Source organism: Poecilia mexicana, unplaced genomic scaffold (assembly GCF_051168715.1).
Source record: "Poecilia mexicana isolate PSO_F unplaced genomic scaffold, ASM5116871v1 scaffold_10, whole genome shotgun sequence".
NCBI lineage: Eukaryota > Metazoa > Chordata > Actinopteri > Cyprinodontiformes > Poeciliidae > Poecilia > Poecilia mexicana.
Window position 1 is genome coordinate 8,527,187 of NW_028263379.1, and position 13,185 is coordinate 8,540,371.

At 36.4% G+C, this 13,185-nt stretch overlaps 1 protein-coding gene across 1 annotated transcript; it reads right to left on the reverse strand.

Moving 5' to 3' along the window:
- Positions 1-3,366: 3,366 nt before the first annotated feature.
- On the reverse strand, positions 3,367-10,386 carry hopx (HOP homeobox). The gene is made up of 2 exons (XM_014988605.2): positions 10,085-10,386; positions 3,367-4,111 (listed from the first exon to the last, which is right to left on the reverse strand). The coding sequence occupies exons 1-2, from the start codon at positions 10,229-10,231 to the stop codon at positions 4,034-4,036; spliced, it is 225 nt and encodes a 74-aa protein (XP_014844091.1). The 5' UTR covers positions 10,232-10,386; the 3' UTR covers positions 3,367-4,033.
- Positions 10,387-13,185: the final 2,799 nt, after the last annotated feature.

Genomic DNA, 13,185 nt, shown 5'->3' on the forward strand with positions numbered 1-13,185 from the left:
TGTGAGCCTTTCAGTTTAAAACTCCGTTATCTCTTTTCTAAAGAAAATTCTCACTAAGTTTCTGGCATTTTGCAAATAGAAATAACAAGAAGAGTTTGGTCAGTTTTCTGTCTTTTTTTCAGTGTATGTAAATATCTGGTTTAGCCATTAGCACATACAAACCAATCATGCCATTGTTTTACAGTCTGTGTTTGTTGAGTTATTTTATCATAGTCAAACTCTGCTCAGCTAAAACAGAACGGTAGCTTTGTAGACATCTGAAACCCAACCAGCTGCAGAAAATAACTTGATGACAAATCAGGAAATTCACAGATTAAATTTAGTCTGTGTGGGTAAAGCAGCCTGATCTGTGAAGTCAGGCGGAAAGAGGCTGATGCAGGCTGAATTCAGCAGATTCCTTGCTGCTCTGCAGAAATCTCTTAGCAGCACACAAAAACAATCCACTCCTACTCTGTTCACACTCGTCTCATCACATCTTAATCAAGTTACATCATTGGACCAAATCTGTCTCAGCTTTGACCTCTGGTGTTTAAACATTTAAAAAGAGGTTGTCAAAACACAAGTACTTTTCATTCATGATACAATTTTAAGTGACTGCTCTAAAAATTCCCACGTTAAGGAACTCACCAGATCTAATTCTTTCACTTTTGGTTAAGTTTGTCTTTGAGAGTAAATCTGGAGATTAGTTTCATGTTGTGTCCTGTTTGCTAACTGCATTATAATCTTCATAGGATTATAATGAATATTCTATTTACAGCAACTTTCTTGAACATTACAACTGCAAATTGTGCTTATTACCATTTAAATAACTCATGTTCAGTGAGCATTGATATTCAAGTTCTGCCACACATTTTCTATTGAATTTAGGTCTGAATGGATCTTTCTAATACATGAATACACTTTATTCTGCCAGATGTTAATGTGTCAGAAGAAAATGTGAAAGGAGGGGAAGGGAAAGTTTAGAGAAGTGTGATGATGAATGTTTTGGAAACAGTGGCGCTACAAAAACAGAGCCTGCTCAGAATTAGACATGAGAACACCCGAGGGACGGCTAGTGTTGAATCATTTAAAAATACTTAAGAGAGGCTGAAACAGATTGTGCAGAGGATGGAAATATGTTGTAAAGGAGAAAATAGAAAAGGAGGAGACTCCTTTAAAGATAAGGTTAAATTACTGCATTCAATTCCACAACAGCAAAATATGTGACTCCTGTTGAAAAATGCAGCTGCAGTTTTTATCTGCAGGACATAATGTCAGTTCACTGCTTTGATTACATGCAGTACACCAAACCTGCAGCATGGTACTGATGTACTGAATTAGGCTCTTCTTTATTTCTCCTTGAACATAAGTGTCAAGGTGAAGACTAACTGGTTTTCCTTCACAAGTGGAGCATTACGGCTTTCTCTGTAATGCTCCAATATAACTCTACAATAAATTTATTTGGGTTTATTTCAAATGAAACTGGAAAAAGAGAAAAAAGCAACTAAAAAAGAAAGAAAGGGAAGTAAAGCAAAAAACTTTAGGGTGCATTCACATCCATGTTTATTCCCCTTTAGTCAAACTCTTGCTAATTTGCCTAGAAAGTCCAGTTTGTTTGGAGAGTTTTTACAACTCAAATGCATGTGAACACCAAGCGGACCAGAGAGGGCTCCAAAAGAAGGAAGAGAACTACAATGCAGGGCATTCTGGGTAATTACAACCAAAACAAACATTAGAGTCTGGCGCTAGCGGGAGAAATGGGTTGTGGTCTTTTACCAAAGACAAGAGAAATTGAACAATCGCTAAAATCTCAATTTTTGTTTACATTTTGCAAACTAGGAAGTGCTTTGGTCATGTCTTCTTTGGAGGTTTTCATCTCATTTCCGTCAGGAGGTTTTGGTGCAGCGCCCCCACAGGACAGGGGGAGAAACAGGTTTTTCAGATAATTATAGAAAAGAGGGGAAAAGGTTTTATTGAATAAAGCAACAGCTTCTTAAACTGCAGAAAGAGAGAGAGAAAAAATAGAGAACCAAGAAACCACAATGACACATAACATATGGCACCAACTGAGTCACTGAAAAGCACAAGGTATTAATAAATACAAGATGTATTTAGCGGCAACCACAGAAGAAAAATATTCCATTTAACCCTGAAAGCATTTAGTGATGTTAAGCAATCCAAACTGTGAGATTAAATCTATGATTTATGAGAGAGCAGAGGGGGCGGGGGGTCTTGAGATATGTAATGTGTTTTCATCAGGGAATATAAAAATGTGCTTGTTCTTCAGTGGGTGTGACATTTTTTTACACTTGGTTGAAGAGGAAAAATCCCCTGGGCTCACTAAACATCACACTGTGTGTTCAGTCAAAATGAGGAGTAAAAGCCTATATGATATGAGAGCGGATGAGTGCTAATAAGCTCATAGCACCTTTGGAAAAGCTGCTCTGTGAACAGATCTGTTGCATGTTGGTCGTTTGTTTTATTCAAGCTCAGTAGTTTCCCACGATCGGCGAGTGTGTGTTTGTTTTTGTGTTTTACTCCAGGCTTGTTCAGTGGAAAGATCATTCTCTCTTACATCACCTTCTGGCTCTTTTTAGAACAGTTGAGGCTTTAAACTGGGTTGTCTGCATTTGAAACCTCTAATTTTCTCTTTAAAGGGGACCTGTTACGCAAAATTTTACATTTTGCACATTTTTGTACTTACATTTGGGTTTCTACTGCTTCTAAAAACAGCCAAAGAGCTTTAAAAACACCCAGCTGTTTTTGCCAATAAGTTCATGTTTTTCTTTTTGGTATCTGGAAAATTAATTGTTTCAAAAACCTCTGGAATGTAACGTCACCAATCAGCAGGCACTGCCCATCACCTAGCAACTCCAGCAAAGCCCAGCCCGTTACCTAGCAACCCAAACTGAGCTCCAGAACGTTTGGTCAGCTCGTTTTACCTTTGTATTCGCTGTACAATGGCTGCTGGAAAACAATGTTTTGGTTGCATTCTTGTTGATTGTGCAGGAGACTCTACTTCTGCTTTTCAAAGCTGTGTTATTGTATAATTGATCATCTGTTTGCAGTTATTTTCACGTGTGGTTGTAAACCTTGACTTGGGGTGACGTGACCAGCAGCTTAGTTGGATTTAAAGTGATAAAAGTGATAAAAAGTGATATATATATATATTATTGTATTTTGATTGATATGTATTGATTGTACTGATATGCATTTTCATGTATAGAAATGTTCAACCAAGGACTGGGGTTGCAAATTAGCTGCAGATACATGCTCTGGGTGCAATGCATCAGTTACAGACTTGTTCTGTCCTGTTTGTTTAACCATTGTCACGGTTAAATAAATGAGTAAATAAAATTAAATGAAAGCAGCTCAAATAGGCAGAACTGACATAAGAATGATAAAAATGTAATAAACATTTCCACATCCTTTTTTACAGCATTCAGACTTTTCCACACCATATCACTTTATTTCTAAAGCACTTAAAATACAACATAGCAGCTGACCGAAGTACTGTACAAAAATAAAAACATAAAACAGCAATAAAAAAGGAATCAAAACATAACAAATATGAGGAAGGAGTGCAACATTAAGACACAGAGGCTAGCTTTAGGGAATAAAGGGAACAAATTACATCACCTGAACTGGTTTAACCCGTTGTTTCCCTCACCGTCTCCATGGTAACGTTCCAGATTAAACCACATATGTTTCATATGTATTGTAAAGCAGTGATTCTCTTACATCTTTTTACTGCAGAGACCAACTAAAAAACAAAAGCAAGCACTTCATCCTCCCTCCATTGTATAATCCTGCTGCATCCTGTCAAATGTAAAAGCAAATTCCTTCCACTTACAATAACATGTTTATTTATGTAAACAAGGCAGTTACAATGGCACACCAACAACTTCATATTCTGCAAAGACAAAGGAGCTTCATAGATACAAAAAGGAGGGATGGACATATGGTGAGGCGAAGAGAAAAGGTAGGTCACCCCGTTCAGGAGGAAGAAGGTCAGCTAAGAAGAGTTTGTGCATCAGAAGGAGGTCAGAAAATCTCAGTCCAACACTGATCCAATTGTTGGCGGTAGACCCTGCTCCTTCCTCCACTTTTCTATGCGCAGCTTGAACCATCTCTGTGGGAGAAAAACAGAATGAGGAAGTTGTTAAAGCAGGTTGCAGGTTTTTTCCAGGGGCGCTGAGGCTGCAGAGCCTGAACAACCAGAACTATGACGCACACTGAAATCTATAGCAATGACATGATAGTTAGACAGTTGGACTTGATGTGCTGCCAACTAATGTATTTAGGTTTTATTTAAACTGATATTTATCCGGAGGCCTCATGCTGCTTTTGAATGCAAACAATATCGAACCTGAGAACAAGGTGAATGCGATTCCCAAACTGGGAACCTAATCAGTTTGTTTCTGATTCAGCCCTTCAAGAAAGTCACATGAACTAAACAAATACTATACAGGAAACTTAAAGCTGCAAAATAAATGACGGAAAAACATGCCTTTAATTTGAACACGGATCTCCCTGATTGAAAATGAAACAAAAGGTTTTGATAGCCAGTTTGAGTTTAGTCTTTATTATATCATAATTACAACAAACTGAGTACATTAGCATGGTGAGAAATAGCCTACCAACATCTTAGTCAATGCATTTTACATTCAGTTTAAAATTTGTTTTTTGAAAATTGCCATTAGGCTAATGCTAAAAATAGCATCTTTTTAGTATGCTAATGCTAGCATGGTTTATTTGATAGTTAGCAGTTCGATTTTTTGATGCTAGTTATACCAAATTGATCTTTTGACAAGATTCATTATTTATAGTCTGGCTTCCTTGTGTTGAGTAAAATTAATAAATGAATATGTTAACATTAGCACAGTAACATATTTGATGTAGAAAGTGGACATTTACCATGTACAGATTAACATGCTAATGTTAGCAAAGTAAAATTCATGTTTTGGAAAGGTTTTAATTAGCACTTAGGTTTTAGCATGCTAGCACTGTAGAAATGGGCAGCAGGTTCAGCCTGTGCATGTTATCATGGTAACATTTAGATTTATGTTATGGAAATGCGACAGTCAGTGGTGAAAGTTTAGTATGTTAACATTTGCATTGAATCTGTGGTCATTTTGTTCAAAGATGACATTAAACATTTACATTTTTTGCATAACTTAGTATCAATTATCACACTTATGTTACTACAATGTAACTTTTTTTGCATTTTATTTTTCATTTGCTTTAGCTAACAGCACATTTTGTGTTTTTTATTGTTATGTGTTAGCTTGCTAAACTCAAACTGACATCTGCAAAAGTTACAGTATTCCTACATTTATGTTTTGTTTTTTTACTGAATATGTTCATCAGCATAGCATTTATATTCACAATATCACTTGCGCTGAACTCAGGAAACTGGTGTTCCATTTGTTGAATTTAAAATGAGTTGTAAACTGCAAATTGTGAGCTTTAGTCCAACAGTTGTTGCACTCTGACCACTCAGCCAGTAAGTGCCCCATTAAACTCTGACCAGAGGATGACTGTGCAGGGCCTCAACATGCACCCTTGACCTACTGCATTGCTGCTCTGCACTTCATGTTGTCAAGGGATTCACAGCACTGCTGACGTAATCTTGATAACGCCAAGGGGAAAGGAGGGATACAGTTCTCTGACAGAAGACTGGTTGTTTGAGCTGTGCGTCTCACAGGCGGGACATTTTCCACGTTTTGTACTGAAAACACACGAGGTTCTCTTCTGAAAGTCACTTGGGAATAACACTAACGCAAGCCCCTGAAGCAATTCATGAATAGTCTCCAACTGTGCAATCCGGTTCTTTCAAGTGCAAATTGCTGCCTTTGCACTTTACTTTACATTTTATAAACTCCAGCAGCAAACTTTAGCAATACTGCCTAGCCTTAAAGTAGATTGTTTTTTTGTTTTTTTTGCTACATGGTTTGCATTGAATTACATAAGTCAACTCTAATGCTGCAGCAAACAAGACGATTTGTGCCAGAGTTTAAACATGCACCAAAGAGGCCAGAACATGTAAATATAATTAATGTGAAATGGGAGTGGTGGTTGGGTTGGGTTCCTTTAACTAAACCCTCCCCAAATGCTTGCTTTGTTAACAAACACAAAACCCTGTACAGGAGGGGTGGCAGGAGGAAAAGAGGAGTTAAGTCGGGTCTTTTGATGAGGGGCCAGACCTTTACCTCATCCTGCCTGGACCGGGCTTCCCCGTCAGCTCAGCCTCCCACCTTTGTGTACAGTGAATGGAAACACAGAAAGGGTTGGATTACAAGCCTCCCCGGCCACATAATTAAATGTTTCTGATGTAATAGGCTGAAGATTAGGCCTGGTAGTATTAGTGGTTTTAAGCTTTCTGTGTTTTGTTTTGTTTTGTTGTTTTTTTAAATTTTCTAAGCTTTTCCTTTCCTACATTTATCTTTTTTATCACAGCTAATCAATGCCAGACTTTTCATTTATGCAACACTGATACTGTATTGTAATTGGATAACGGAAAGATCCTTCCACACCTAAATTTATTGATTCATTAGAGAAAAGAGAAAAGAGCAACAAAACAAATCTTTATATTTGCATGTTTGTGCCAATCCTGCAACAGCTCTCTTATTAGTGTTTTCCCTAGCAGCTCAAAAATAAAACTAAATGTGTCACAGAACTGTATTTTTATATACATGTATATTTTTATGACTTTAGAAAAATATTCTAGAACACTTCATAGGGCATGCTCATGTAAACAGGAAGTTTTTACATGCAACTGCTGCAGCAAAATGTCACAACGATGCCCAAACCAGCTCTTCATTGCAAAACCACAAAATCTTGCAAAGTAGTTTTGGTCTAGTTTCTAGTGCAAATGTCCCACTAGAAATAAGACAAAACTAACTTACAAGTATTCAGTGAGACATAGCAGCTTCTTCATCATATAAATACTTCACAGATGCAAAACAGTAAAAGACTAAATTAAGACTATTTAGAGCTGAGAAAACATATATTTTATTCTGCCAACCAAACTTAGTAGGTTTCCTGCCTCAGGAACACATAATTGTTTAAATCTGTGGGGGGGGGGGGGGGGGGGGGTTTCAACTCATTTATGCAAATTGAGTCACTGCAGCTGACTTCCCTCAAGTCATCAGGAAGTGCATTATTTATGCAGGTATCCAGGATCTCCCTCTGTGGGTATTAATAAAATAAGAAAAATACAAGTCATGTCAAGAATAACGTCTGAATAAGCAATAAATCAATTAACTACATAATAGATTAAAATGAGCTTGATAATCCCAAAAGTCCTCACTGGAATTATCATTCATATCTTTTTAACTGGAATTTTGTTTGCAAATGCTTCATAATCCATTATATTTATGGATTGTGTTTGGTTTTGATTTTTATTTTATTTATTGCTTTTGGTTGTTTTGTTTAATTATTTTGGATTTTGCCACCTTCCTAAAATGACAACTTACGTCATTTTTTTGGCAAATGAGATTTTTTTTTTTTTTGCAAAAAAGAGATGGTGATTTTATTTCTGATGGGGCTCTGTTTGGTTGCTAGGTGACGGGCTGGGCTTGACTGGGGTTGCTAGGTAACAGTGGCGTTTCCGTTGATTGTAAATAAAACATGTGAATTTTGAGTTTAAGCTGTGAGCTGAACTTTGATCTTGGGGGCGCAGTGTGGCCAAACCAAACCTACACCAAACCAGATGTGGGAAAACAAGCTGTAGCTCCTCCTTTGTAAAGTCCTTCCATAACTTTGAATGCACAGAAAAATAACAACTTGCTGAAATATTCTTGTTTGTCTTTCTGCTTATGCAAACCGCACCGTAACTAAAGCTGGTGTAACTGGTTGGACGGACAAAGACCTCATGCCTGAAGTATGCAAGTGATTGTTTGGTGAAACTCGTTTAGTTGCCATGTCAGAGTTGTGTCTCTTCAACCGCAGGCAGAAATTTGCCTGAAACACACCTGAACCTGGGTCAGCTCAATCAGACGGATTCCCAATAGTTATTCTATGATTCATCTGAGGTTTTCTTCACTTTGTGGTCTAACTGAGGCTCTGAAACTTCACATCTGGCAGCTGATAAGACAGATGCAAAAGCTGAAGGAATTTCTCAGATATGTGGGAAGCGGGAGGGTTCATGTTGGAGAAGGAGATAATCAAGTGACATGTTATTTCTGATATTCAGTTGTGCCTAAAAAATGTTTCATTCTGTGAATAAATTGCTCTGTTTTTAAAAGTACATCTAGAGATGAATTTGACACTGTTGATTTTTCATTATGCTTCTCTGTTGAACAGAAAAATCTCTGTCTGGTTATGTATTCTGCGTCAGAGTACATCAGGCTTTAAACTGTTCAAAACCCTGAAAACGTTACTATTCTTATCATGGGCGGACTTTGATCTGGCTGTAGGGAGCATTAAGTAACAACACAGTTACGTTACTGTGTGTGTGTGTGATTAATGTACGTCAGCAGAGCAGCGACCTGTGACTGAAAGTCATAACGGAGTCATCCAAAACAACGTAGACACACCCTCAGTGACAGTCAGTTCTGTTTGACGAGTCCCTTAAATACGCATCCGCCCTGCAAATTAATATGCTTCAGCAGGACATTCAACCCTGCTGTGACCTAATGACAAACAAATCAACTTGACAGGAGTAGTAGTCTCATTTTGTACAAGAAAAACAAGTCAAATCTTCTCACGTGAAGCTTTTATATCACGTTATGCTTATGCTTGTCTCTGAATGCTCACAGACTTCATTTCAAAGGTTCAACAACATGACACAGTGGCATTAACTCTTTTAAACATTTAAGTTCATATTTAATTTGAAGATCAAATACCTGGAAACTGTAATATTAACAGTTAATGTAAGCAAAATCTACATTAACTGACTGTATTTTTATTGTTAGTGGCACACCGCCCAGGGAACCATTCCATCAGAGGGCGGCACAGCATTTAAGAAACAACATTTCCAAATCTAACGATTTTTCTATTCACATTTGGGGTCAGTAGGGAATGTTGTGCACATTTTCAGCAGCGGAAGAATATGCTGCGAACTGTGAAGCTCACTCATTTCTTGTTGGCACTAATTTACAAAACAGTTAAAATATTTTAGGAGTCTGGAAAGCATTTCACCATCTTTTGTTCAAATTCTCAAAAATTGGTCTGGTCAAACCTACACTGGATTATTTTAATTAATTATTGGCATAAATATATCGAGTTACAGACATTTATATATATATAAAAAAAAAACAAGTAGATGTCTATCTCACCTACATCCTAAACAGTGATGAATCCAGAAATTCTGTCTTTAAATACTCATTCTTACAGATTTTTTTTTAATGTACTGTATATGTGTGCTAAACTGGCTCAGATTCTATTTGATAATTCTACTTTTTGTCATTATGTTGTAATTTTAACTTGGGAGAAAGAAATCAGTTGTGGGGTTCCTCATGGGTCACTTTGTATTTAGCATCTAGCTCAGATTCTAGAGTAAAAAAACATGTTGACTATATACAGTATATATGCAGATGACACAACTTTATGTTACTACAGTCATAATATCTGTGAAGGATCAGCATTTCCTCCAGCTGAATCCCAAAACATGCAGCAGGAGGAAATTCTCCAGCTGAATTGGAAATCGTGCTATTTTGATCTAAATGTATGGATCTTGGTTTAAAGTATATTTCAGAAGTGCTAGTGTAAGCCTCAGGATTTCGCATCTAGATCATCAGAAACCTGCTCACTCTCTGTTCTCAGAACCAGAAACACATTTAGTTTCTGTTTCTCAGCTCTGGAAGCCTGAGATGTGCAGACACTTTCAGATTATTTAATTCAGCGCTAAACGAGCTGTTTGCGTCACATAAATGTTTCATATATTTATCTGCATGTTTAAGGAAAGCTTAAAACTTCCTTAAAATGAAATGGTTATCTATCAGTCTGAAAACTCCTAGTTCCAACAAAAAAGTACTTAAAAGGTACGTTATGAATCAGTAGCACTTTTTTATTCTGGAGATTTATTATAAAATGGAGATAAACACGGTTTAAACAAATAGATTATAATATATTTGCATTGAAGCTGAAACGTAAGTCTCACCTGTACGTCCTCCTCCGACACTCCGGCCTCAGCAGCGATCAGCATGAGGCTCGTCCCCTCTGGATATCTGTTGATCCTGAAATTGTCTTCCAGTATTTGAAGTTGGTCATTGGACAGTCCAGAGAGCTCTTTATCTTCAGAAGCCATGTTTCTCTGTTTTATTCCCGGTTCGTGGTCTCCGGTCAGTTCTGTACCGGCTTTTAAAGGCTCCGGTCCCGGATCAGATGTGAGCGCAGCGTGGAGCGGCGTTTCCAGTGACAGTTCAGCGGGAAGCAGCGTGTGGATGTGTGAGTGGATGGTGAGTGTGTGGAGAATTTATTTACAACAGAGGAGGCGAGTCATAAAGCCAATCCCACCAACCAGCCCGCCCACAGAGGAGGAGGAGGAGGATGAAGAGTACACAACATTGGAGGGGCAAAAAAAGCACCACAACATAATAAACATGTAAATAATTTTTTTTACATATTATAAAAATATAAAATAACAAAGTTATGTAAATATTTTTAAATAATTTATTAAATATTTATGTAGAAAAGTCATAAAAAGGATAAAAATAAGAAATGGTTTCAACATAAGCGAAATTTAGTAATTATTTTACAACCCTGTGTTGCAGCACAGCAATAAGTTATCTTATTTATTCATCCCATTTAGATGACATTAGTAGCCTCACATCTTATTCCTAGCAAACATGGTTGAATTGTTTGCTGTTTATTTGCATGTTTATTATATTTCTGAACAGCTAGCTATATGGAAGTTGAAGGATATTTATAAACAGTGAAATATATACATTATGTTTTGTTATGTAAGAGGGATGGGGGTTAAAAAGTGTAAACTTCTCACTTCTTTCTGAACAAGTATCTAAAATGACTGATTCTTATGTTACTAAATATTTCGCTAAATTAATTTTAATTTGTGTATACATAAACAAAAAAAACGAGAATACATACGTATATGTATGTATGTATTCTCGTTTTTGTTTTTCTTTGTTTTCTAAATAAAGAGAGCATATAACGTTTAATTAACTCTAACATTTATCATATTTGCAGGTTAACCTTCATTCTGTGATTTAAGCTTTTTAATGGAACCTTGTTCATATGGTTGACCCAAAAGATTTCTTAATAAAGTCACAATTATCGGCTTTGCTCTGCCAATAAGATGCATCCAGAACAATATTAACATCTCATCATAGTCTTTCAAAAGAGCAAGAAAAGACAAAGCTCTAAGCCAAATTTTAAGCCATCAAATCTGTGAATAGTCCATGTATTCATTTATATTTACATCTGACAAGAACAGTAATCTTTAAGATATCTTTAGTTCTGCTGTAAAGAAGTTAATCAGGGAAATGATGAAATGATTCAGTTTATGATAAGAACAATGCTGATATTGTTCTTCTTTGTCTTGCAGGTAAAGATTTATTAAACTAGCATGTGATAAACCTCTCTGGTTGAGAAGTGTGAACTGTGAACTTCTATTAAACATTTGGTCACATTTTATTTAAAATATCAGTTTTTCAGCGTTAAAACGTGATGAGAAGGGATAAAAAAAATAATAACAAAAGGCACCAGAAACATGAAACATCCAATTAACTCACTAAAAAGTCTGTTTATGAAAGAATCTGATTTGATTAAACTTTATTTTTCAAGAGGAAAATCATTTGTAAGTTTCCATAATTTCACCAATACCTTTCTAAATTATTTTTTTAAAATGGAGTTAGTTTTGTTTTACATCCAGATCCCAAACAAAAAGCTGTTCTCTTGTGTTTCAATAATGCAGCACTAACGTCTTAGACACAGACCAATGTCTCATATGCAGAACAACCTCACCAAGTTTGTTGGATTTTGCATGTTAGGCTCGGTAAATGCAGCCATGAGCACACATGCAGCTTCATGTGATGCTATCTTTGGACTTTGATTAGACCTGTAATTATGGGTACTCTCACTGGAAATGCTTGACTTAAAGCCATGCTGTCTGATTTTCCTCTTTAGGGAACTAAAGAGGAAAATCTTTAGTGCTTGGTTCTGATTCGCGCTGTAAACCGAGACACACCTGAACTAATTCTGCTGCAAAACTCTTTGAAATCTTTCTCAATAGCCACATTTTAATTTTGAGGGTTTAAGGTGGAGGTACACCTAAACTTTAACTTTACTCAGTCCTTTGAAGGGAGGGATTTCGATAGAATTAGGTAAGGGTGGATGTAATGAGTTTTCTTTTTTTGCAAGATTATGCAAATATTCATCAGACATGATGCCATAAACATAATAAGGCTTGAAGCCAGAAAACAGTAGAAATATTATATTAAATTCCATAAATACAATCCTAAAACACTGCAGTAGAAATAAAATGTGTTAGATGTGTGACTTTATTTTAAAAACCACTATGAAAGATAACATCCTGCTGCTGCTGCATCTGTTGGGAGAGCAGATAAGCTGCCGGTTTATAGTCTGTAAATACAGCATAACGTTCTCTGGAAACTCCAGCTTGCATGATTGTTTTACAGCCGATTGGCTGCTGCTGAGCAGTCGGAGTGATAAAAGAGTAAAATTGACTGTGATCCAAAGTTCACTCTGTGGATGGCAATATGTGCTGTTAACACAAAGAAAGAGCATTTTTGTCTCCACAATATGCACAAGTTAGTAAATTCTGCATTAAACAGCAAAAGGCAGGGTTGTCCAAAGTGTGGCCCGGGGGCCATTTGTAGCCTTTGAAAAGATTTTGTTCAGTTAACAAGTCAGGAATAGTAAAAACAGTGCCAACAAAACAGAAAACGATTGGAAATTGTTTGTTTTTCTAACATGACATACATATTTCATAAATAATAAGTTTATTGTTGAGCAGAAAATCACAGTAAACTAATTTTAGCGTTTTTTATTTAATGGATTTTGTGGCCTGCCAGTAGCTTAAAGTTTGGATACCACTGACATCATGCAAATCTTTGATTATTCTTTAATATTTTAAGTTTTTCTGAGAGCATAGAAACTTTTAATTAGTTATCTGTAACTTAATGTTTCCCAGGCGTATAAATGTGGCACAATTCTTCTTTTCTTTGATTTTATTTTAAAAGTTTATTTTCTTTGTATATAACTTTTCTTTTGTCATACCAC

Coding starts and splice junctions, on each gene's coding strand:
- hopx (XM_014988605.2), bottom strand. CDS start 10,231: ATGGCTTCTGAAGATAAAGAGCTCTCTGGACTGTCCAATGACCAACTT. Junction 4,112..10,084: donor TGTCGGAGGAGGACGTACAG/GTGAGACTTACG, acceptor TTTCTCCCACAG/AGATGGTTCAAGCTGCGCAT.